The sequence below is a fragment of the Poecile atricapillus genome, chromosome 21, assembly GCF_030490865.1.
Source record: "Poecile atricapillus isolate bPoeAtr1 chromosome 21, bPoeAtr1.hap1, whole genome shotgun sequence".
Lineage (NCBI taxonomy): Eukaryota > Metazoa > Chordata > Aves > Passeriformes > Paridae > Poecile > Poecile atricapillus.
In genome coordinates this window covers 7130380-7154267 of record NC_081269.1, presented here as the reverse complement: position 1 = coordinate 7154267, position 23888 = coordinate 7130380, and the positions used below count along the sequence as shown (strand labels likewise).

At 54.9% G+C, this 23888-nt stretch overlaps 1 protein-coding gene across 2 annotated transcripts; it reads left to right on the top strand.

Annotated features, from left to right (window-relative positions):
- Window positions 1-22958, top strand: SH2B2 (SH2B adaptor protein 2). 2 transcript variants are annotated; one of them, XM_058854103.1, is made up of 10 exons: window positions 1-86; window positions 945-1074; window positions 9507-10394; window positions 12648-12749; window positions 16327-16418; window positions 18575-18669; window positions 18849-19031; window positions 19160-19353; window positions 20044-20215; window positions 20577-22958. In XM_058854103.1, the coding sequence occupies exons 3-10, from the start codon at window positions 9534-9536 to the stop codon at window positions 20888-20890; spliced, it is 2013 nt and encodes a 670-aa protein (XP_058710086.1). In that variant the 5' UTR covers window positions 1-86; window positions 945-1074; window positions 9507-9533; the 3' UTR covers window positions 20891-22958. The 2 variants fall into 2 exon arrangements, with proteins under 2 accessions (XP_058710086.1, XP_058710087.1); XM_058854104.1 differs by lacking the exons at window positions 1-86; window positions 945-1074 and adding an exon at window positions 5922-6068.
- Window positions 22959-23888: the final 930 nt, after the last annotated feature.

Here is a 23888-nt window from a genome sequence, read left to right as displayed (position 1 = left end):
CGGCGGGGCGGGGGGCGGCGGGGCCGAGCCGAGCCGAGCCGAGCCGAGCCGAGCCGAGCCGAGCCGCCAGCAGACAGCGGGGCCGGGTGAGCGCATCCTCCGGTACCGGTACCGGCGGGCGGGGAGGGCCCTTCATTCCCGGTTATCTCCCCCCCGCCTCCCGTTCAGCAGCGGATCCCCCGCCCGGGGGAGGGTCCCGCCCCCCGCCGCTGCGGCGCGGTGCATTCGGGAGGGTTCCCCAGCCGCCCCCTCCCCTCGCACGGCGGGGCCGGGGCCGCCGCCGCCGCCCCCCCGGCTGGGTCACCCCCCCCTCTCCGGTTCTCGGTGAGCATCGCCGCCTCTCGGGGCGGCCCCGGGCCCCGCGGGGGCCGTGATGGGGCAGACCCGGCTGGGCCCGGGCAGCGGGGGCTGCTGTCTCTGGGGAGCGGGGCTGCAGCGATGGCTCGGGCTCCCCCGGCCCTGGGGGCTCCGCCGGCCCTGGGGGCTCCCCCGGGCCCGGGGGCTGCTCCGGGGACCGGGCTCCGGCCCGGGGGAGGGGGTTTTCCCCGGGGCCGCAGCCGTGGGTTGTTCCCCCCGTGGCTGGGGGGCACAGGCAGCACGCAGCCCCCGCATGGATGCTCCCTTATTCCCTTCCAGTCAGTATTGTGTGCCCGGGTTTGCACGAGGGGTGCTGCGGAGGGATGGCCGAGGCCCCCCAGGGGCCCCGGGGACAGCCGTGGGGCAGCGGCTGCTCCCGAGCTTCCCCAGCCCCGCTGAGCCTGGGCAGCACCGCGGGGAGGGCCTCGGGAGGCTCGGGGGGACTTTCTGCCCGGCCCTTCTGCTTGTTTGTGGCTTTGGTGAAGTCAGGCCGGAGCCCAGCAGGACTGTGGCTTGGGGGAGGTGAGATGTGCCTGGGGATATTGCTCTGGCTCCAGGGCTTGACAGCCTAAACCTTTGCCTTCCAGGTCCCTCCCTCCAAGTCGATCTGGTACTTCCTTCCAGTGTGGAAATTGATCGGTTGAAGTTATGCGTTTGACCTGCAAGAGCCACGCTGCCGGTGCTTCGGGGATCTTGTGAACTGGAACGGGAAAGGAGGTAAAAATCTCTCTGTCCCCCCAGCACCCTGCCCAAAATCCCCCACGGGCCCCACTCCTGCGTCTTTGAGAGGATGAGGAGGAGCTGGGGGTGCTCAGCCTGGACGAAAGGGGGCTCAGGGGGAAACCTTCTCGCTTTCTACAACTGCCTGGAAGGAAGTTGTAGCCAGGTACAGTTGACTAGAAAAGAGGAAATGGCATCAAGTTATGCCAGGGGAGGTTTAGTTGGATATTAGGAAAAATCTCTTTGCTGAAAGGGTTGTCAGGCTTCCTAGGGCAGTGGTGGAGTCACCATCCCTGGAGGATTTAACACATGTGTGGATGTGGCACTTGGGGACATGGGTTAGTGGTGGCCTGGGCAGTGCTGGGGGATGGTTGGGATGGGTGATCTTGGATATCTTTTCCAAACTAAACGATTGAGTGATTACTCAGAACTCCCCTCCATGAGGATTTTTGGTTTGGTTTGTTGGGAGAGTGGAGAGGAATCATGTACATCTGGGGATGCCTCTCTGTATAGGAATCATCCTCCTAAACCACACAGGCTCTCCCGAAATGCTCAGCCCCTCTTCCTTGGGAGGGGGGCACATTTGTACAGACAGGTGGGTGTGTGCTGCCAGGAGATCTGCTCAGATGGGATGGCAAGTGCCCTTGGACCTTCCCTCTGTGTCCTTCAGTGCTATTTCCCAGTGTCTCACCATCACTGTAACACATCAGAGGAGCCCAGGGCTACCACTGTTTCCTAAAGAAGCTGCATAATCCCCTCTGCTCCAGCTTGGGGAGTGCACAGGTTTGCCTGCCCTGTGTGGTGTCTCACCCAGCTCAGTGACCAGACCCCTGTGTCATCAAGGAGGGCGAGTCAGTCCCTGTCTGGTCAAGGCTTTGGGGTTAAAATCACCTCCTTCCTCCCATGTGAGTTCCTCAGTTGGTTCAGGGCTGCAGTGGCTGCTTGACTGCCTCTTCTGGCTAATCCTCTGGGCCATCAGATCTGTCCCCTCTTCTCAAGGACTGTGAGCACCCTCATGGCAGCGTGGTCTTGTCCAGCCTCCTCTTGTCCTTCCTCGTTAGAGGCAGAACACCTGTCTCCTCAAGATGAGGATGTTGCTGGCTAATGCCTTTCCTCTTCCTCCTCCTCGTCTTCCCAGCAGAAGCAGAGAAATGAGATGATGGTTGCACATCTGCTGGCCCTGCTGACTCAGGCTGGCTGGGATGCCCCAGGGCTGTGCTTCCAGCCCTGGGGTTCCTGCATCATTCCCCTCCTGCCTGTGGGTGCCCTCACTTGACCTCAGCTGCTTTCCCTGCCCATGGATGTCAGTGAGGTGGTGGGATGAAGGTTGGAGGCTTGTCCCTGGCTCTGAGATCCCTTCCTTGTGCAGGCAGAGGGAACCTGGGGGCCCTGCCCCCAGGTGTGCTCCCAGAAATTCAATCCCATCCCACCTGGCTCCATCACAGTGGAGAGGAGGAGAGAACTGAAAGGGAAAACTGCATCTCACACCTGATTTTTGCTAAAAGGAGAGCCAGAAGAGCTTGGAGAATCTGTTTGCTCTCATGTAGGGTCTGGGTTTGGGATGAGACTTGACTGGAGCCTCACATCCATCCACACCCACAGGTGGGGGGACAGGAGAGGGACTCCAGTGTACATCCACCCCATGGTGCCAGTGGGAAGATGTTTGTGCCCTGCTCCACTGGGTCCTGGCAGCATTTGGACCAGGAGAGGGGCTGCAATGGCACCCCAGAACCCTGGCAAGAGAGATGGCAAAGTTGGACACAGCCTGTGAATCCCTCTGGAGCGGTCATGGCCATGCTGGGTACGAAAGCTCTGCCTGCCCAGGAGCATCCCTGCACAGTGAAGAGAAAAAGGATATTTGAGGTTGGATCTCCAGCCAGGGTTGGCAGCTGTAACAGGGTGTTTTGGCATCATCTGGTTGGGGGGGGGTGGTGGTTCAAAGCCCACTGGAATTTTTATTTTGCTTAATACACCACTTAAGCAATTAGCAGTGATTGTAGCAGTCCTGGGTGAGGCGCTGGGTAGAATTGAATTTCCCCGGCTCAGATACCATTAGGCAGCAGTTTAAGGCTGTTTGCAGGCGGGTATGAGACAGTGATGCGTGTGGGGAATTAGATCTGCAACATAAAAAAAAATATAATAAGAAAATTTCCTACAGAACTGTGTAACTTTATCTCATGTTTATTATGTGCTGTAATTGAAAAACAATCGCAGGGGTTTCTCTGACCTAATGATGGGGGATCCCCAGTGATGACTGTGCTGGATCCATCAGGGTTGGCTTTGTTGAACATCCACTCAGCTCTCTCCCCAAAAACACCCAAAGAGCTCCTCCATGGCATTTCCCCAGGGCAAGAATAATCTCTTTTTAAAGAGTTTGCACTTGCTTTGGGAAGTGCGGTTGTATTGATGTTGCAGGGCTTTTTCTTTGAATCCCCAGAATTTTGGGTGCATCCAGGGGAGGGGGCAGAGCAGATGAATCTCCTGTTGTTTGGCATTTCTGAGTCCAGGAAGGGTCTGCCCACAGGTACCAGGTCAGTGGTTAATGTGTAACAGGTGTGCAGGACACTGCACCCACAGCACACCAGCCTGGAGGGATGGATGTGCAAATAGTTTTCCCAAGGATGGGAAGGCGAGAGGAGGAGGAGGAGGAGAAGGTTTTTGTTGTGGGCTGAGGGGCGGAAGGAAGTCGAGGCTTAGCGAGGGAAATGTGAGATTGCTTGGTTGGGGACAGGGCTTCTGCTGCTCCTCGGGGGAGGCTCTGCTATTGTGGTGGTTAAAAATAGACTTTGGACTGGGTAGTTCTCTGTGGGAAGCTCTCTGGCTGGAGACAGGCACGTGAGGTGGCATCCAAGTGAGGGAATGGACAACAGCCTTTGACCTCCTTCACCTAAAGCTCTGGGTTTTTAACGTTCGTTTATTTTTTCCAATAGTTTTTCCTTTGGTGCATTGAGGGGGGGTGTCTCTGCTTTATTCCCAGGCACAGCCTCCAAGCCCCAAGCTGCATTCATGATGCCCAGATGCACCAAAGCTTTGCTGATCATTGTCACTGCAGCCTGGGGACCCTGTTCCCCATGGCTGAGGTGTCCCCCAGGCCCCAAAAAACCAGCAGCTACCCCAACCAGGGTTGAGTGGCTTGGGTGATGCTCTGGCCCCGTGCATGGGCTGGCAGAGTGGCTCCCTGCAAGCTGGATGGAATTACTCAGAGAAAAGATTATCTAAGATCCAGTGGATCTTATCTGTGAACTTGTCTTTATTTTCCAGCAGCTGTCAGCACAGGAGGTACAACATCCTCTGCGGGGGATTTTGGAGGGGAGGGAGAGGAACAATCCTGTGGTATGGCCAGAATAGTGGGAAATTGAGAAAATCTCAGGTTTTGCTGGGGAGCTTTCATGGGTCCATCTTTCAGGAGCATTGTTTCCTGTGGGGCTGGAATCAGGATATCACACAGAGCTGTGGGGACACCCTTATGTGCAAGAGGAGGAAAGGTTCATTTCTTGCCCACTTTCTCATCTGAAGATGTGTCCCACCAGCACCTGCACCCCAAAACCTTGTCCTGGCCACCCAGCACTGCTGAGTGCTTTGGGTCATCTGTTTTGAGAGCAGGGCTGGCCAGTGGGACCCCTCACAGGGCAGCAGAAAAAGGCACAAGGAGTCTTCTCACTCCAGAAAAATGTTTTCTAAGCTGCAGGTGGACCCTGAGGTGCATCTGGGCAGGGATAAAGCATGCTCCTGCTGAGGGATTGGTTGGAGGCAGGTGGTTTGACTATAAAATTTGAGGCCAGAATGCTGTTCAATTAATATTTTAGTGTGATGGCCAGTAAATGAGAGGAACAAAGAATGTTTCCATTTCTATCTGGTTCAGAGAAGCAGTCTGATTTAAGAGCACAATAGTATAAATAGTACACGGAGTACTGAGGAGCATGGGGAGCAATCAGCTTCTCCCAGCCCAGGGCTGTGGCCGGGGGTCCGGGGGGGTGTGAAAGGCACAAGGCAGGTGACTTCTGCTTTTGTTTTGTTGGTTTTCTCTTCCTCAGCTCAGCCTCTGCCTGCAGTCACAGCTCCAGGGCTGGGAAGGGTCCTCGAGGCGACAAAGGGAGGTCACTTGGTGACACCTTCAGGTGCCAGCTGTGGAATGAGGGGGAGATCAGCTCCCACGCATCCCTCATCCTGTTTTGATCGCTCAGTAGGAGCAGGGGTGATGTCCCTGCTTCTCTCCCTGCAGCCAGCCCCTTTAGCTGCTCTCCGTCTCCCTCGGGAGCTCGCTGTGTGCCAGGAGCATCAGCTCGGGGGGGCCGGGGGTATCGCCTTGCTCTGCGACCTGCTCGTGACTCGGGGATCTCCTCTGGCACGGCACGCTTAGGTCAGGCGCTTTTCTGGGGGAGCAGGTGCCTGGGTTTCCTCGTGTCATTCCCATGGGATCGCGATGACCAGCTGGGGCTTTGAGTGGCATCGATCTTGCTGGAAACCGAGCAGCCTTGCAGGACTGGGACAGCCGGGGCTGGGCTGGGATCTCCTTCCCCAGGAGCCAGGGTTTTGCTGCACGCCCTCCTGCTCTGCATTTTCCTTTCCCGTTGCTCTCTGGCAGTTTTCCCACACAGGTGGAGGGATGCAGGGATGGAGGGGTTCAACTTGCCGCCCACAACCTCCACCAGAAAGTGCATTTCCCCACTGAGTTTCGGATCACTTTGTCCCAGCCTGGCTGCGCTGGGCGGAAGGGAAACATCTCTTTATTAGGGTTGTTTCCTTAAATAAAGCCATCAGAGGCAGCGCTGGGCAGGCTGCGCTGGGCAGGCTGTGCTGGCCATCCCATGACCGGCGTTGCGCATTCGGGTTATTAACACCTCATTAGATGCTGGTTCCTCCCCACGCCTCTGGTTCAGCAAATCCCAGTGGCTTTGTTGTTGCTCCCTGACTCCTGCTTCACCGGGCGAGTTGTTTTTTTATGGTCTCCTGCGCTTCTGCTGACAGTTTAAATTTCATTTCTTCTTGAGGTCAGTAGCTTTGCTTTGACTTTCAGATTATTCTCTGTGTGTCCACACCTTGGTGGGAGAGGTGTCCCAAATCACTGCCAGCAGCTGGTTCTCACCTGCCATCCCAGCCTGGGTTTCCACTTGGCAAACCCCAGAAGTTCTTTATTTTAACTTCTCTTCTTAAATCTTGACTCAGTTTCCCAAATGACAGAGGCAGCAGGCACAGCTCTGCTCTGGGACAAGTTTGGGGACTCGTGCAGGGGGGTTTGGAGCCTGTCACCAGCCTGATGCTGTGGTTGCCATCCCATGGCTTCTTCATGACAACGACCCCACTTTATATATTTATTTTCCTGTCCTCTTGTGTCACCCAGGCCAGGGACTCAAGACTGTGGCCCCTGAGTCAGTTCTGGAGTGGGCTGATGGCACTTCCAAAGGGATCTGGCTCCTTAGAAAGGTGCCTGGAGCATGCTGCAACCCTCAGGAAGCTGGGCTGGCAGGGGATGGCCCTTTCCAAAAAGCAATTGCAGATTTGCTGCTTATTTTCATCGTGAGCTTATTTTCGTCTCTGCTTCCACCGCTCTGCCCGGGGATGCTGTCTGTGGCATGATAAGTTATTTCAAGAAGTGGGGCAGAGCTGTTGGTATGGAGGGGAGTGCAGGCAGCCAGATTAAAGGTAAATCTACACAGATAATTGGGAGCCTGCTTCCTGCAGAAATCAGGTGAATCAGGGGCGGGGATGGCTCTGCAGTCCCAGGGGCTGCCTTTAAACCACCCCACTGACTCCCAGGCTGTGCTGCTGGATCCTGGCCGGGGGCTCCTGGCTGTGCTCTGGGCAGGGTGGCTTGGATATGCGGCACAGGGTTCGTAATCCCCGCCGCCGCCTCCTCAGACCTGCCAGCTGTCTCTCCTCTAGGCTTCATTTTTATACATTGGCCTTTTAAAGTCTGTCATCCCCATGCAGATGAAAGGAAGATGCTGTGATGCCTGTGCGTGAGTGTCTCGGAGCCTCAGCCCGGCTGCCGTGCCTGGATCTCCTTGAGGCTTTTTGTTTGGGGCTTTATCTTTTTTGAAGTGCCTTTTTTTCCTTCTTCTTCTCTTTTTTTTCCCCCCCCCCTTAACCTCTCAGAGTCTGTTAGCTTGCCATCGCTTGCTTTCAAGCAGGCAGGCCCTGAGCACCAGTTCCTCCTGGAGAGAGGGATGTGGAGCTGTGTTTTCTCCCAAATTCAAGGGAGGGAAACCAGTAAAGCCCCAGGGCTCAACACCCAGGGCTGATGCAAATAAACCCATCTCTGAGAGGCTTTCTCTTCCCCCCACAAGCCCCTTCCTGCTCTTTTCCCTTTGCACCCTTTCCCTCTCCCTTGCTCTTGCTGTGACTGCTTGGATTGGCAGCAGGAGACTCCTTTTCCATCTCCCTTTTCCCCAAGCCCAAATACTCCTGGCCCGTGGCTTGGTGCCAGGACAGCTCCCAGGCCATGGCAGAGAATTGGGTTGTGAATTTTCAATTCAAAGGGCAGAGTCTTTAAACCCTCTGCTTGGTGATGGATGGATAATTAGGAATTTCATTTGCTGGGCGGGTAACAAACAGCTTTGCATTTTCTGCTGCTTTGCTGAAGTCTCTTGGGGAAATTCAGACACTGCTCCTAAACTGCAGGGATGGGTTTTTTCCCAGCTGGCATGGCTCGCTGCTCAGGTCTCTGGGAAAGCCCTGTGATGTTGGGGAGAGCTTTGCCAGGGATTTCTGCAGGGGATGGAGCTCTGCTGCTGTTGTGGGATGTGAGGAGCCAGTGCAGGTCCATGTGTAGCCTGTCCTCAGTGCCTCCTTGGCACAGCCAGGGCACTGAGCAGCATCCCTGCCTTAAAGGTGGGAGAATGCCACATGTACGGTATTTCTGTTGAGATTTTGTTTCCTGTGTGGGTTTCTCCCTGTTTGGGGAGCTTGAGAGCCACTTCTGGGATGGAGATGCTCCCAGAGAACTCATCTCCATGGGGATGTGCTGGGGATTTGGCAACCAGCTCCTGGCTGGAGCTGCTCTGAATCACAGCCTTCAGGGCTCGTTCCTCCTGGGGTCTGGGCACTGACATGGTTGGGGTCTGGAGGATAAGGAGCAGTTTATGCCAGTCCCCAGTGCCCGCCCCAATCCCGTGGCTTGTGCCGTTCATCCGAGCAGTAATTAATTACCGGCCGTGTGAGCTGCCGGCGGGATACGGCGCGTGATTTATTAGCAGGAGTAATCCCTCGCCAGCAAAAGAGCTGCTCTGTGAATGGAGAGCAGCAAAATCCAGGGAAGGAGCTGCTCTGTGAATGGAGAACAGCAAAACCTGGGGGAACTGTCCTGCCCTTCCAGAACTGGATCCCACGGGCACAATCCCTGCCTGGAGCAGGGCAGCCACAGGCACCCTTGGGCTTGGTGTTTGAGCCAGCTCAGGTGGATTTGCCAAAGTGCTGCCCTTGGAGTGGAGGAAGGAGAGGTGTCTGGACACAGGGAGCAGGTGTTTGGGGTCATGGGCTCAGCAGTGCTCCAGCCAAGGCCCACCAGCAGCCATGAGGAGTTTTGCCACTGGGAGGTGATTTTTGAGATGCAGTCACTGCTGGGGCCTCCTGAGGAGGCTGTTCATGCTGCCCAGAGCCAGGCAGAGGTTTGGCAAGTGCAGTATGAACACCAAGCTGGACTGTGCACGTGCCCTGCCAGTCCCACAGTCACTGGGAGAAGGACCAGTGTGGAGCCTGGGAAAAGTGGTGCTTCTCCCAAGGGCTCACAGGGCTGGTCTGCAGCTCCCATCAATTTCTGGTGTGCTCCTGGGTCTGGCTTCTGTTCCTTTTCCCCCTGTACCCAACCTACTCATTGGCTTCTGCTGAGGACCTGTCCTGGGTTATCTGGTAGCTGATGCTCAGCGGGGAGGGCAAAATCCCCAAATTGATGTGGCAAAGGATGAGGGCCAAGGAAAGGAGACTGGAGAAAGAGAAGGACCAGCTGCTGGGTACAGAGAGGAGGGTGCTGCCTTGGGTGGATACTTCCCAGTTCTCCCTCCCTCTATGGAGAACTGTGCCATGCCCAGGCAGACACAGAGTGAGAGGAATCCTGCAGGCAAATCCCCCTGGGCTCCTCTGCTCAGGGACTCCTTAGTGGTTTCATGAGAAATCAATAATGCTTTTGCATGGTCATAATCGTAAAATAAGTACAATTTATGGCTGCTGCCAGGGCCAAGATTTTTTTTTCCTAGTGGATGAGGTGGAGAGAGAGTGACACACAGACACCTTCCCACAGCATTTTCCTTCACACTGGAACTGCAGATCAGCTCTGGCATCAGAGCAAGGGGTGACCCCCATTTTGGGGGTCAGGGTTGTTGTCCATGTCCATACCCCCGTTTGGGGATGCAGGGTGGGTTGTCCATGTCCCTGTTTTTGGGGGACAGGATGGGTTGTCCGTGCCACTCTCAGGCCATGTTCTTGTCCCACAGCCCGCCGGCAGGTGGAATGGGGCAGCCATGAACGGCGATGCCCTGTGCCAGGAGCCCTCCTCCCCGCTCCCCGACTGGAGGGAGTTCTGCAAGCTGCACGCCCAGGCAGCCGCCGTGGACTTTGCCCAGAAGTTCTGCCAGTTCCTGAAGGAGAACCCCCACTACGACACCCCCGGGGCAGAGACCTCCTTCTCCCACCATTTCACCGCCAACTTCTTGGACATCTTCAGCCTGGAGGTCAGCAGGGTGTTCGTGTCTGACTCGCCCACCAAGTACAACATCGTGCCCTTCGTGGGGCTGCAGAACTGCCACGTCCCCTACGGGCGGGAGGTCACCCCGAGGAAGGAGGAGACGTCCACGGAGTCTCTGGACAGCATGGACGCCCCGCTGGGCGCCAGCCGCTACCTGACCCCAGCCCAGCAGGTGCAGGCTCACAAGGTCTCCTCCTACGGGCAGTCCCGCAGCTCGGAGGACGTCTCCATCCACGCTGCCGCCAAGCCCAAGTTCAAGAAGGGCTTCTCGCTGAGGAACATGAGCCTGTGCGTGGTGGATGGGATGAAGGAGATGTGGCACCGCAAATCCTCTCCGGAGCCGGGCGCCGAGGCTGCTCTGGGCAGCCGCAGAGCCGAGAGGGAGCCGTGGCCGGCCGGGGGCAAGGAGCCTGGGGACCCTCGGGAGAAATGGACACACAAGCTGCGCCTGTCCAAGGTGCCCTCGTCCAAGGTGGAGCTGGTGGACATCCAGAGGGAGGGGACGCTGCGCTACATGGTGGCCGATGACACGAACTGTGTGGGCAGCTCGCAGTGGCAGAAGTGCCGCCTCCTGCTCCGGAAAGCGGTGAAGGTGGAAGGAGAGAGGTTCCTGCTGGAGTTTTATGTCCCTCCAAAGGTAAGGCCTGGCTTTTGTCCACCGTCGTTTTTATGAGAAATTCAAGCAGCAGTTGGGCTTTGCTTGGGGCTTTTTTTGTTTCCAAACTGAGCTGGGCTGAAATCCAGTTCTGGTGCAGAGGGAGATCTGGTGCTATGTGGCTGAGGTGAGAATGGATGGGAAAATGTGCTTGAAACCCATCCAACCTGCAGGCCAGGATGAACCTTGCACTGTTGGTGTTGGTCTGTGCCTCTCACCTTTTGAGAAAATACAAAACATGAGTTTAGACTCAAGTGCATCTCTCTGGAGCTCAGCATGGGTAGGGATGGTGGGCATTACTCTGGGCTGGGCTGGACTGGGGGCTTCCCCAGCCTAGGAATGGGGCCTGGCTGGAAGGAAACAACCCCATGTCCAAGGTGCCCACGAGGCAGCCTATGGAAGAGCTGGAGAGGGATATCTAACAAAGACATGGAATCACGGGACTAGGTGGAATGGCTTTAAATAGGGATAGGTGGGACATTGGGAAGAAATTCTGCCCTGTGAGGGTGAGGAGGCCCTGGCACAGGCTGCCCAGAGAAGCTCTGGCTGCCCCTGGATCCCTGGAAGTGTCCAAGGCCAGGTTGGATGGGGCTTGGAGCAACCTGAGAGAGTGGAAGGTGTCCTGCCCATGGCAGGGGTTGGAACAGGATTCCTTCCAACCCAACCCATTCCATAATTCTGTGGATGGAGCATCTGATGAAGCCTGGCATATCAGCTGCACCGAAGAGAAAATAAACTTGGGTTAAAATGGAACAACTGCTGCTCTTAAAGCATTTAAGAGAGAGCTCGTAGAGGGATTCCTTTTTTAGTGTATCTTGATTTGCCTCTAAAAATCAATTTTGAAATTATTTTATAGCAACTTTTATGAACATTGTCTGCTCTTCTGTTATAATCACACCCCGCTTTGGTTTACAGTTTTCTCCTCTCATCCCATCTTGCCTTCCATCTGGCGAATGTAAAAGTGGCACCAGTCTGGCACAGCTGGAAGAAAACTGCTTTTTGCTTCAGCAGCCCACAGTTTTGTTTTTCCATAGACCCCACAAAAAACTATGGCCATGTCTTTAAACCTTTAAAGGGAAGAACTCTCCTGGAGAGGAGGGGGTTGGAATGAGATGATCTTTAAGGTCCCTTCCAATCCGAACCATTCTGTGATTCTGAGACCCTTCTCTGGCTCAGGGGTGAATTATCACCTTGTTTCCTTTCCTTCCGAAGCAGCTGCCGCTTCCTTTCTGACCTTCTCCTGTGCAAACACCAAGATGGAAAAATTCCCCAGGGATGGGCAGAGCCTTGCACGGCTGAGACGTGTCTGCAGGCAGAACTGGGGCTCTGGGACTGGCAAAAACGAAACATCCTGCAAGGGAGAAAGCAGTTTCTGTTCTGTCTTGGATTTATTTATTTTTATTTCCCAATAAAAATGGGAACTGAGCCCGTTATTGGTAACTTGCAGCCAGGAGCTCCTTGCTGGCCTCATCCCACCCACTGCACCCAAGGCACCAGGCAAAGGTTTTGGTGACTAAATCTCATCTCTGCTTCCTGCAGCTGCAATGCTCCAAATCCCAGAGCCCTGGAGGGGACCAGCCCTGGAGAGTAGCTCTGCGAGCTCCTTTGTGGGGATTTGTTATAATTAAAACAAATATCTGGGGAATTTGTTGCTCAGCAAACACTTGGAGTGGGAGGCACCGGGTCTTGCCTCCCCACCGAGGCTCCGGCGGGTGCCAGGGGCCCTGGGGGAAATTAATTTTTCTTTATTTTAATGTAATTAAAATTCCCTGCATGGCTGAGGCTGCTGTGTTGTAACTGCTTGGTTGAAATGCTGCTCCTGTGCTGGAGAACTGGGGCTGTGTTTCCGCATGGGCAGCATCCCCCATCAGACAGCACAGCTCTCTCCATCGGGAGAGGGTTGAAAATGGAGAGAAATTAAGTGGTGTTGGCAGAGCTGGCACATCAGCCTGTGCTGGAGCAAGGAGGGTGGCTTGGCAGTTAAAAGCACCTCCCTGTCTTCCACTGGGCCTCCTCTTGGTTTAATTCACAGAGCTCAGAGTTATCAGGCACGGGAGGGAAATCAATGCTGTTTATCCCTTCCCTGTAATAACCACACAGGCTGAGCTGATCTTGCCTCTGAGAGCTCTGCTGCATTGTCCCCAGGGACAGTTTGATTCAATTGAGTGACTTTTTTTTTTAATTCATTGATTTCTTTTAATTTATTTTCTTTGGTATTTTTTTTTGTTTTCTCAGGCTTCCAAACCCAAGGTGAGCATCCCTCTTTCGGCCATCATCGAGGTACGCACCACCATGCCCCTGGAGATGCCTGACAAAGACAACACCTTCGTCCTAAAGGTGAGGGCAGGGTGTGGATCCCTATAGGAACCCCCTCTGCACCTGCACCCTGCACTGCAGGAGGCTCAGTCCCCAAAGGGATCCTTGCCAACAGCATGAATGCTCCCCACAGGATCCCTGTGACCCCAGCTGACACTAGGGGTGTTTTGGGATCAAGCTGTTTGGCTTTCACCATGGGGTTTGGCTTCTCAGTGTTTCCAGGAGATGGGATAAATCAGTGAGCTGAGACAACCTGCAAGGGAAAATGGTCCTTGGTCAGCTGCTTGTGGTTTTGTGGCTGCTGCTGTCCCGCACCAGTGACGTGTGGTGGCTGTTTCATTGTCACAATGTGATGGCCCTTAGTGCTGTGGTCTGGTTGATGAGGTGGCATCTGGTCAAAGGTTGGACTTGATGATCTTGGAGGTCTTTTCCAGCCTTAGTGATTCCATGGGAACAGTTCTGTGCGGCCAGTGAGACCCTGGGGATCAACCAGGCATGAGCAGAGAGTAAAAGTCTCTTCCTTCAGAATTTTCCATATTATGTGTTTATTAGCTCAGTGCTGCCTTTTGCTCTGCTAGAAGACAACAGCCTGTCATGGCAAATCAGGGCTGCATTTTGCAAGGTCTTGGACACCACGATGGAGATGGACCTCTGGATTTTGAGCATGTGCTCTACCTCTTCTCAACAAACACCTCTCCCTGATGCCTCTCCCCAAGAGCGTGTGGCAGAGCAGAGAGGCCAGGCCTCCTGGCTGAATGAACCTGCTTGAAAACTATGAAAGGAAAAGAGGGGGGAAATTGAAGCTGGCTTTGTGAAAGCTCCAAATCCACCTGGCCCCAGCATGCATTCCCAGGGGAAATTTCTTTCCATCAAATCCAGCTCCTTGTCAAGGTCACACAGCTTCTCCTTTCCCCAAGGGCTTCTTGCTCTTCAGCCTCAGCAGTGGTCAGTGTCCACCATGGGCACAGAGGCTCTTTCAGCTGTTGTTTGCTGTGCCTCAAAGGCCAACCTCAAGTGTCTTCTGTCTTCCAGACTGACCAGCCCAAGCTCCTCCTTGCTTTCCTTGCAGGCTCTGGAGATTTAACACCCCAAAGTGTACATGGCCCAGAGCAGATGGGAAGGATTGCTTCTCCTTTCCTCTTCCTCTCTGTCCAGCCCAAGCTGATGCAGTTGCTTTCCTCATGCCACGACGATGATGGTGTTGACTCACACGCAGCCTGTGGGCTGGTGTAACTCTGGGATGATTTTTGCAGAACTGCTCCCCAGTCACGGTTCCCCAGCCCACACACCCACGGCGATCACTGTGAGCCCAGGGCTCACCCTGCCCTTGAGCTGGAGACTGGTTTCAGCTTTTTCTCCCACTTCAGCTTTGACAAGTTCATTTGTAATTCTTGCCTGATCCTCCAACACACTTGCAATGTGATGTCATCCATGAATTGATCAGGTATCCTCGCATTCTTTTGTCCTCATCACTGAGGAGCACGCACAGAGAGCCTTTGATGGGAAGGAGCTGCTGGGCACATCCCTCATCTTTGACCACTGGCTGTTGATAACCCATCAGCCACCAATCTCTGCTCTTGGAAGATGGCTCATCAACTACTTCTTGTCACATTTTCTAGACCCCCTTACAAGCCCCACCTCAAATATGTCACATCAGTGTCCAAAGCATGTTCAACACCCAGGATGTGCCACTGCTTCTCCCTGTCCCTGGGGCTGTCACGAGCATGAGCAGATGGGCTTAGTGATGACAGATCCCTTCTGGGAGCTTTCAGTTCTGGGATGCCTCCTGGGTGCTTGTGAGGGTTGGTTTCTCTGACTGCTGATGGAAACTTCTGAAGGAAAATTCTGCACTTGCCTTCTTCCCATCTTCTGAAGCCAGAAATGTTCTCTCCACTCCCACTGCTAACAGCTTGGTGACTCCTTCAGCCATTCCTTTAATGCCCTTCTGGAATGCTCCAAACCCTGCCAGCTGGAAAATACCTGCTTTACCAGGTACCTCCTGCTCCTGCCCTATCCTGGCTCTCACCCTGCCACAGGGGAGTTGATCACAGTCAATCCTTTGAGTGAGCTGAGGCAGCAAGCATGGCATGGAGCCCCCCCAGCCAGGCTTTGCTCTCCCCTCCCAGCAGTTGGCACGGGATGCTGTTCCCCTTTGCTCACATCCACTGTTATTCATGCCTCATTTTCTGCCCAGGTCCTTCTCACTGGGGCATCTTTCTGCTCTCCCATTCCCCCTTTGCTGGCTAGACTTGCAGAGGAGGTGAGGGGGAGCCCTCAGTGCTGGGGCACAGGTGAGGTGGGCAAGCTGGGTGCTGTGGTTTCCCTTCCCATGTGATGTGGAGCCCAATCTCAACCTTCACACACAACACACAGGTTACCATGGGTGGAAAAGCCCCTGCCTCCTTTAGAGAGGCCACACTGAAATAGTTTCTGCCAGACTGCCTAAAAATGAGCAGTCAGCGTGTCCCCAGAGCCCATCAGACACCAAGCACATGCAGTTTTTTCCATTGCACAAGCAGGTGCTTGCAAAATACCCAGACCCTGCACGTGCTTTGCTTGCTGTCATGCTCTGCATGAGTGAGCAGCCCCATCTCCCACGTCAGCTTCATGCCTTGCCCTCAAAGAGCCAGAGAAGATCCTTAAGTTAAACAAACTGGGGAGGGGGATCTTTGCTACTCCCCTTCACCTCTGCTCAGGACAGGGTCCAGGCCACTGCTCAGCCCCAGCCAGGGCTCTGCTCCCTGCCCTCCCTGCTTATTTTCAGGACGGTGATTCAGTTGTTTGTGATTAATTGAATTTGCTTGGAGGTTGTCTCAGCTGGCAATGCGACACCCTCCTGGAGTCAGGGCTGCTCTGCCACCTCGGGAACACGATGTTTAAGGCTCCATGAGGGATGCAGGGAAACCTGCCAGAGGCACACACCATCCCATGGCATCTGAGTCCACTGATGTGGAGCTTCTGCCTGGCCCCAGAAAGGCACAGCTCCTTTGGGCTGGACAGTTTGGAGGCTCTTCTGCATCCTAATTTTTTTTAAAATTTATTTTTATTTTTCCTGTGAAAGGGGGTTTCTCTCCCATTCTGTTGCAATCAGAAGTCAGAAGCCTTATGGACCAGTAGGCAGAAAAGAAAATGGAGATGTTTAGAACTCCTGAGTTCTGGCAGGGTTTCAGAGCAGAGCAGTAGGGCTTCTGCTATACCTATGCAGAGCTAGTTTTGGGGCGACACAGAGGTGCCCCAGGAGTGAGGGGTGAGGGATGCTGTCTGTGCTTGGGCATAGTGCCATGTACCCCAATGCTGCCAGCCAGGTGTGTTTTTTCCATGGAGGTTGTAAAAACCTTGTAAAAAAACTTGTATTTGCTGCTAACAGTGGGGTGGGGTTTTCCTTTGAGCTCCAGATTTGGTCAGGGGTTCATCTTGGATGCATCTCTGTGGGTCAGCCCTTGGAACTCCTGTGCTGGGATGGGGTGGGACACTGATCCTCTCCTGCTCAGCTGAGGTGCTGTTCAGGGGTCTGGCTGGGTTGTGGGGTGTGTTTTGCCTCAGGGTGGGGGCCATCACCCCAGCACAGCTGACTCCATCCATCCCACGTGGCCTGCAGGTGGAGAATGGGGCCGAGTACATCCTGGAGACCATCGACTCCCTGCAGAAGCACTCGTGGGTGGCCGATATCCAGGACTGCATCGACCCTGGGTAAGGAGTGCTGGGGAAGGGGCTCTGTGGGGCCAAGCTGTGGTGCCTGAGCACAGGCTGTTACCCAGATGCAATTTTTGCTGCTTGGGTTGTCAGAGGAAGTGCCGAACTCACACCAGCAGAGATTCTGGAGGTAGTTAGCATTCTGCCAGGGGTGCAGAGCACTGGCCACCTGTCCACCCTTCTCTGCCCCACATCCCCTCAGCCTGGCAGAGGCAGGTGACCTGGGAACAGAGCCTCAAAGCAGGAAGTTCCTAACACCCACCTTCTGAAGGTTTAATACCATATTTGAGCTATTTACCGTGTCTTTTTCCAGCTTAGCATCCACGATATATTTAAGATTCTGCTGGTTGAACTGATTTATTTGTATTTCTCTCACAGTGGCATCAGTGTTGTCATTGGAATCATAACTCAGCCAAAACTTCTCATCTGCTGTTTCATCAGCACGTGCAGCAAGTTGTGTTGGGGAGGTTTGTGTGCCTGGTGCTGCTGCCCTTCAGCTGGCTCAGGGGAAACCCTGGCACTGCCTTCCTTGGCAGAGTTTTGGAAAAACCAGGTGCCCACGCTTGTAGCAGTGAAAACATCAAGCAAACCTGGAACAGAGGCTTGGAGAGGCTCCTGCTCCCTCCAGGCTGCCTTTGCCCCCTTCTGCTAGAGAGAGGCATTTGGTCACCATGGAGGCTGCATCTCACAGAGAGGATGCACTGGTGCACTCCAGATCTTTGCTCCTTTTGCTGTTTTCTGAAATCTGTAATTCATTGGCATGGATTGCCCAGAAAAGCTGTGGTTGCCCCATCCCTGGAAGCATCCAATGCCAGGACAGGGTTTGGAACAACCTGGGATAACGGAAGGTGTCCCTGCCCATGGTAAGGGGGTGGAATGAGCTGAGCTTTAAATTCCCTTCCAACCCACACCATTCTGTGATTCTGCAACTCAAGAAGCACTGCTGGGGCTGGGCTGCTGATGTGAGGCTGGGAAAAGGCCTGTTTTTCCCTCAGTCTGTGTTTCAGTGCTGGTTTTCCAGCTGGAGTTGAGCTCCACGGCCGTGCTGCCCTCGAGCCACGGCAGGAGCTGCCGGCATCCCCGCGCCAGCCCCTCTCTCTGCCCCTGGCAGCCTCCCAGCCCTTTCTGTTTGCTTAGCACCCAGCACCGTCCCGCTCTGGCCTCCGGACGTGACTGCAAAGCAAATAATAATGAACTCCAGAGCAAATAATAATGAGCTGTTTAATACACCGACACACACGCTCGGTGCCAAGAGCGAATTCTCAATCAGCTCCCGATGCTTTTGCCAAGGGCTGCGTGCTGGAGCCGCTGCGTGAGCGCCCAGCGACGGCTTTTCTGCAGAGCAGTGTTGGTTTTGGTTTCCTTCCTCCCTTCTTGTTTTTAACTGGCTGCAGCTGAATGATTCCCAATGGCTGATTCATTTACTGGCCACTAAATAACTCAGCAGCTCACAGGGAGCTGTTGCCACCGACGCAGCCGCTTCCCTGCTGCCTGTGCCCACGTGGCCCGTGTGAAGCAAGAGCAGCCAAGTGCTGTGGGCAGCTCCGGACTCTTGCTGGTGGCTGGGATAAAAATAGGATGTGGAGCAAGTTGGATGCTTGTGCAAGAAGGGTGCTGAAGTGCACGGGGAGGGCCAGCAACAGGGATGCTCTGAGTGGCTCCCTGGCTCTATTCCCACTTGCTGTCCTGCTCCAGGCCTCCTCGCTTAGTGTTTTATGTCTTTTAGGGATGTAATCCCCGTGGGTGGGTAATTCCCTTTGCAGAGGGGGAAAGTGAAAGCGCCCTCGGGTGGAAGTTGGTGCTGGGAGGGTGTGTGGGTGCAGAGCAAAGCACTGAGAGTCAAGGTAACAGCTTTCCTTCCAAACCCACAAGGCTGCAGCAAAATCCTGCAGCTGGAACTGACCGGCATGAAAGCAGTGTGGGCTTTCAAGGGTTTAATCTCTCCCATGCTGGTTTCTCACCCCCAAAAAGTCATGTTTGGTGGCTGCTGTGCCTCTCAGTGCTCTTGGTGCAATGGCAACCCCTTGAGAGGAATTCAGGAGCAATAGGATGTGCTATTGGATCCCACTGGAATTTTGTTTGGCTGAGTCCCCATTCCATGGCAGTGAGTAGAGGTGCCACATGTGTGTGTCTCTGTCTGTGCTCTCCTCCAGGGACAGTGGGGATGACATTGAGCTGGTGTCCTGTGCACAGGGAGCCTGTCTGCCAGGCAGGACAACCTCATCCAGCTGCGAGTTCCTGAATGATGGTAAGGAACATCTGGGAAAGTCTGGGAGTCCCTCAGAGCCATAACCTAGGCCTCAGGTGTCTCTGAGATCCAGGAGTATCCAACACAGTCACCTGCAGAGCAGGACAACCCCCAGCTTTGCCCAGTGATGGTGGGTGAAGCTGAGCCACAAACTCATCCCTCTGCAATTTCCCTTCCAGAGGTACCCAGGCCACCAGACAGATGTGCCCTGCCCAACGCTCACAACGCTGCCATGGCCACCGCTGTCCCCGTGCCCCACGGCCGGGGCAGGGACTCCCTGGGGGAGCTCCTCACCCACGTCCCACTGGAAAACTTCCTGCAGACGCTGGAATCCTCCCCCACCACTGGTGGGCATCTCACAGGTACTGGGATGTAGGATGCAGCCCCAGCATCTCACTCTGGAGGGTGCCCAGAGGGAGAGGAGGAGGGGGCAGGAGGAGAGGGGGTGATGTTCGGGTGCTCCCTAAAAACCTGCTGTCCCTGCGGGCAGGGGAGGACAGTGAGGCTGAAGCTGAGATCAACCTGTCTGACTTCCCCTGGTTCCACGGGACTCTGTCACGGATCAAGGCAGCCCAGCTGGTGCTCTTCGGGGGTGCCCGCAGTCACGGATTGTTCGTCATCCGGCAGAGCGAGACACGGCCGGGGGAGTACGTGCTGACCTTCAACTTCCAGGGCAAAGCCAAGGTGGGTGTCCTCTGCTTCTCTGTCAATGTTAGTACCAGCCCTGCCCAGCACCTCAGGGTCCTTCTTGCTCAGTGGGTGACCCCAAATGCAGCAGCTCTGACCCCAAACCCCAGCAGGGCATCCCTCAGGGCCACCTGTCCTTGTGCCCCAAGACCCCTTTGCATCCTGACCAGCCCCTTTTACACTTCCCCAACTGGATCAGTCACGTGAGCATATGGATAAATACCCCATGGGGGCTCATGTAGCCTGGCACACCTTCCTCTGCCCTCTCCTCATCTGTTCTGTGATCTGAAGTACACAGATGCACTATGAAAAACCAAGCACTTGTTTGCTGGGTCTCTTTTCTAGCAGAGATTGCCTGTTTTTGTCACCTTGCAGGAAGCAGTTCAGGTGGGCTAGAGACTTCCCCAGGCTGTTTGTGACTCCGGGATCAGAGCTTCAGCTGCCCCTGCTTGTAACCAGACACCCTTTTCTGTGTGTTTCTTTATGGTGTTCATCCCTAAGAGGGGTCAAACTTCTCCTGAGGCTGCAGCAAGTGGGGTTTTACAGGAAACACTCTGCAGCAGGGTGAACACAACAATCCTGTTGGGAGCAAACCTCTCTTGGCTGATGGAGGTGGCTCCTGCAGATTGCAAGGGTGGGTCTCACCCTCACGACCCCCAGCTCACCCCCTGCCCCCTGCACTTGCAGCACCTGCGCCTGTCGCTGAACGAGAGCGGGCAGTGCCACGTGCAGCACCTCTGGTTCCAGACCATCTTTGACATGCTGCGCCACTTCCACACGCACCCCATCCCGCTGGAGTCGGGCGGCGCGGCCGACATCACCCTCCGCAGCTACGTGGTGGCCCAGAGCCCGCAGCCCGGTAGGTGCCTGGGCTGGGCAGGGACTGGGATCTTGGGTGGGACAGATCCAGGGGATTCCCTCCCTAAAGCAGTGCCCTGCTGATGTGTGTCGCTCTGGAGATGTGCCAGGCTGGGTGTCACCTGCTGAAGGCAGGGCTGTGTTGGTGTGACCCCCTGTCCCCTGGCTCGGGCAGGAGAGCAGCAGGGAGATCTGCAAGGCTCGGAGTGTCCCGCTGTGCTGGGAGAGAGCGGGAAGGAGGGTTGGAGAAGAACAGGGTCAAGGATATGGAGAGGGGGTGTGGGAAGGTACCAGGGAGGGAGAGGGAGGGGGCTGAGCCCGCAGGCAGCACAGGATGGGTCAAGCTCCTGTTTCCCTTGCAGACACCGGCCCCCCGCCGCCCCTCGTGTCGCAGCCACCGAGCTGCCGGGTCGACGTGCCACCTCCACACTACTTCTGCAGCACAGCACCCACGGGCCCGCCAGTGCCACCACCCGCTGAGGGGGTGGCTGTGGCCCCCACTGTCCCTGTCCCTGCACCCTACCACCGCCTGGAGGGTGCCCTGGGCCCCCGGAGCCGCAGCGACAGCGCCGAGCGCCGGCCGGAGCCTGCAGCCGCCAGTGCCGAGGACTACCACGAGGCTGACAGCGCCCGGAGCCGGACCCGGGCGGTGGAAAACCAGTACTCCTTCTACTGAGCCCCCCGTGCTGGGGGCTGGATGGTGGGGGGAGCAGGGCAGCTGTGCCCCTCACCGCTGCACCGGCCTCGCCACCTCCTCCTGCCACCACCAGCGACCCAGCTGGGACATCTTCCTCGCTCCCTGCTGCTTTGGGGAGCTGTGTCAGCAGTGGGCAATGTCCCAGCTGGACCTGGTGCCAACCCCAGGGCTGGGGCCGTGCTGGGGGTATGGGAGGCTGAAAGAGTCAGTGCCATTTTAGAGCTTGCAGCCTCTTCTCCTTCCCTCTGGACCAAGAGCTCTCCCAGGGTGAGCTGGGCTCCCTGCATCTCCCCCTGGGTGTGATCATTGTGGGATGGCACCCACAGCTGTGACAGGCTCCATCCTCCAAAGCACCTTGGCATGTCCCCTCTGGGGCGAGAGCTCAGCATGGCCAACATCCTTCTGGCACCATCGCCCTGCAAACCAGCTGCTGACGGACTCTGGCATTTTGGGATGAGCATGGAAATGTCAGATCTCCATGCAGAGACTCTCCTTGAACATGTGGATCACTGAGAGGGCGCTGCTGCAGAGGCCTGAGGGTTTATCTGGGCTGGCTTTTGGGCTCCCTCTGGGGCACGTGTTTCCTAGACTCTGACAGAAGAAGGTTTTTGTCCAAAGCTTAATGTATGGCATTCAAGGAAGGGTTTTCCTGCTGTCCTGCCTTTACTGTTCCTTTGTTTCCTTTCTCTCTTTGCTGTACCAACAGAGAATCCCTGGATAACCCTTTCTTCCTCCCTCTCATCCTTGATTTTTCAAAACTTAAGCTCTCCACAAGGGCGTCAGCCTTCTGCCTGCTCTCTGCCACAGCTGGGCAATATTTTCCACTGCTTAAGACAAACCTTGAAAAATACCTCTTTACATCAGTTTTTGGTTATTTGGGATGTCTTGAGGGGTCAGGCAGAGGCCAGGGCTTGTGTCCAGAGGTGAGGGACAGCTTTGCCTTGCAGGTAAAAGCAGGTATTCCTGCTTGGCTGGGCTCCCAGGAATAAAAACACTATGTTGATTCTTTTCCAAGAGGTCATGGAAGCCCTGAGGATGTTTTTATAAGCCAGGATTTGTGCCTGTGGGGGCTGGGAAGGGCAGCTTTGCTTGCAGACAAAGTGTTTGCATGTCCCCCTTGGTTTGGCTGACACAGCTTGTCTTACTGAGCACCAGGACTCCTGGTGTGGCAGTGACAGGAGTGACAGTGCTCACAGGACCTGAGCCAGGTGCCTTTGGAGTGTCTGGACAGGTGTCCAAGTAGAGCAGACCCCACCATACCCAGCTAGAAGTTGCCACTTAGTTAAAAGAGGTACAAGCCAAGCCACAACCTCAAAAAACAAAACAAAACAAAACAAAAAGCCTTGAATTTGCATGGAATTGGGTTGGGCCAAATTTTTATTTATTAGGTGCCTTCTTTCCTGAGCTAGCAAAGCATGTCCCCAGTGCTTGACTCACGTGTGCCTCCTGCTTCAAGAGGACAGGGGAGGTGTCTTCTGTGATGTGAGAGCTGCCTTTTTGGCCCATGGATGTGTGAGTGAGGTCTGGTGGATCCCATTCCTGGAGCAAATGCCACCTTCTCCCCAAACACACGGCCCTTCAGAGGGCAGCAGGAGCAGTTTGCACTCTTGAGGATATTTCTCCTTCCTCAGCCCAGCTAAAACACAGCTCAGAGGAGCAGGGACAGGCTGGGTGCTCTGGGTTCATGGGTTTAACACATGGTGGATGAGGGGAGATCTCCAGATCTGATACAGACATGGTCACTGGTTCTTCCCTGAGGCCCCAAGGGTGGGATCCAGAAGGCTGGATGGGAGCACTGCCTTACAGACCTTCAGATATTGGCTTTGTTTCTCACTTTCTGTGTCACAGGATAGGAAAAGGAGGGGGAAGCAATGATCTGCAAGCAAAAAATGTTAATTTGTAAATAGGGAAGAGTCTGGAAGAGTTTACTGTTGTGTAGAATAAATTAATTTTATTTAAAAAAAGAAAGGGGAGGGGGGGACTTGTTAAACAAATGGAGAACTCGAGTTCCGGTTTTAAAATAAAATCACTTGCAAAAACAACAGCATGTGAGCAAGAGCTTGGGGCTTTGCTGGATTTGCTACAAAAAAAAAAAAAGGAAAAACAGAGGGAGGATACTGTCATGTCTCATGTGTGCAGACCTCGTTGCTATCTCTGGTTAGTTGGGGCCAGGCTTGGTCTGTCTCTACCCGCTGGAGTGCACTGAGAGAGGAGGAAGGGAGCAGAGAGTTCTCTCTTCTGCTGAGCAGAGGGAAGAGGAGGGTGGGTCCAGGCTGTACAGGACAAGGTTTCCTCTCCTCCTCCCTGTTATTTACTTTGTCTGGTTAGTCAATAGTGCAAGTCAGTGGTCCATCCCCCAGGCAGCAGGATAACAGGGAATGAGCAGCCCTGGGCTGTGAAGTTGCTGTTCCCTTGCTAAAGGCCTGTGCTAGCATCTCCCAGCAGCTCCCCATGGCCTGTCATTCCCCCTCCTCTGCCTTCATCTCTCCTGGGAGACTGTGCCTCATGCTCTGACGTTGTATGTCTTTCTAGTGTGCTCTTTTCTGCTGAGAATCCCCTGGGAAAACTGGAGCATTGTCCCAGACTGTACTGTGACAGCTAAGCAGTGACAGACGCAGCTAACACATGGCTTTTGGGGGGGTGGAGGGAGCTGCTCAGCTCGGTAATCAGGCCATGGTTGTGTCATGATCCATTCACAAAAACATTCCCTCCCCAAAAGTCACCAGAGCCTTTTCACCACTCCTGGAGAGCTCATCCATCAGGAGCTGGGCAGCTGGGGAGGTGACACTGAGGGCTGTGCCTTCGGGACAGCTGCTCCTCCTGCCTCACAGAAAGCCGTTCACACCTCAGCTTATTAGCAAATTGACTAATTACAGCATCAGTCTTGCTGGAAAACATCCCTTTCCTTTCACAAGGTGCCTGGAAGGGCAGGGGCAGGACAAAACAGCATCTAACGAAGAGATTTGATGGTGAAACA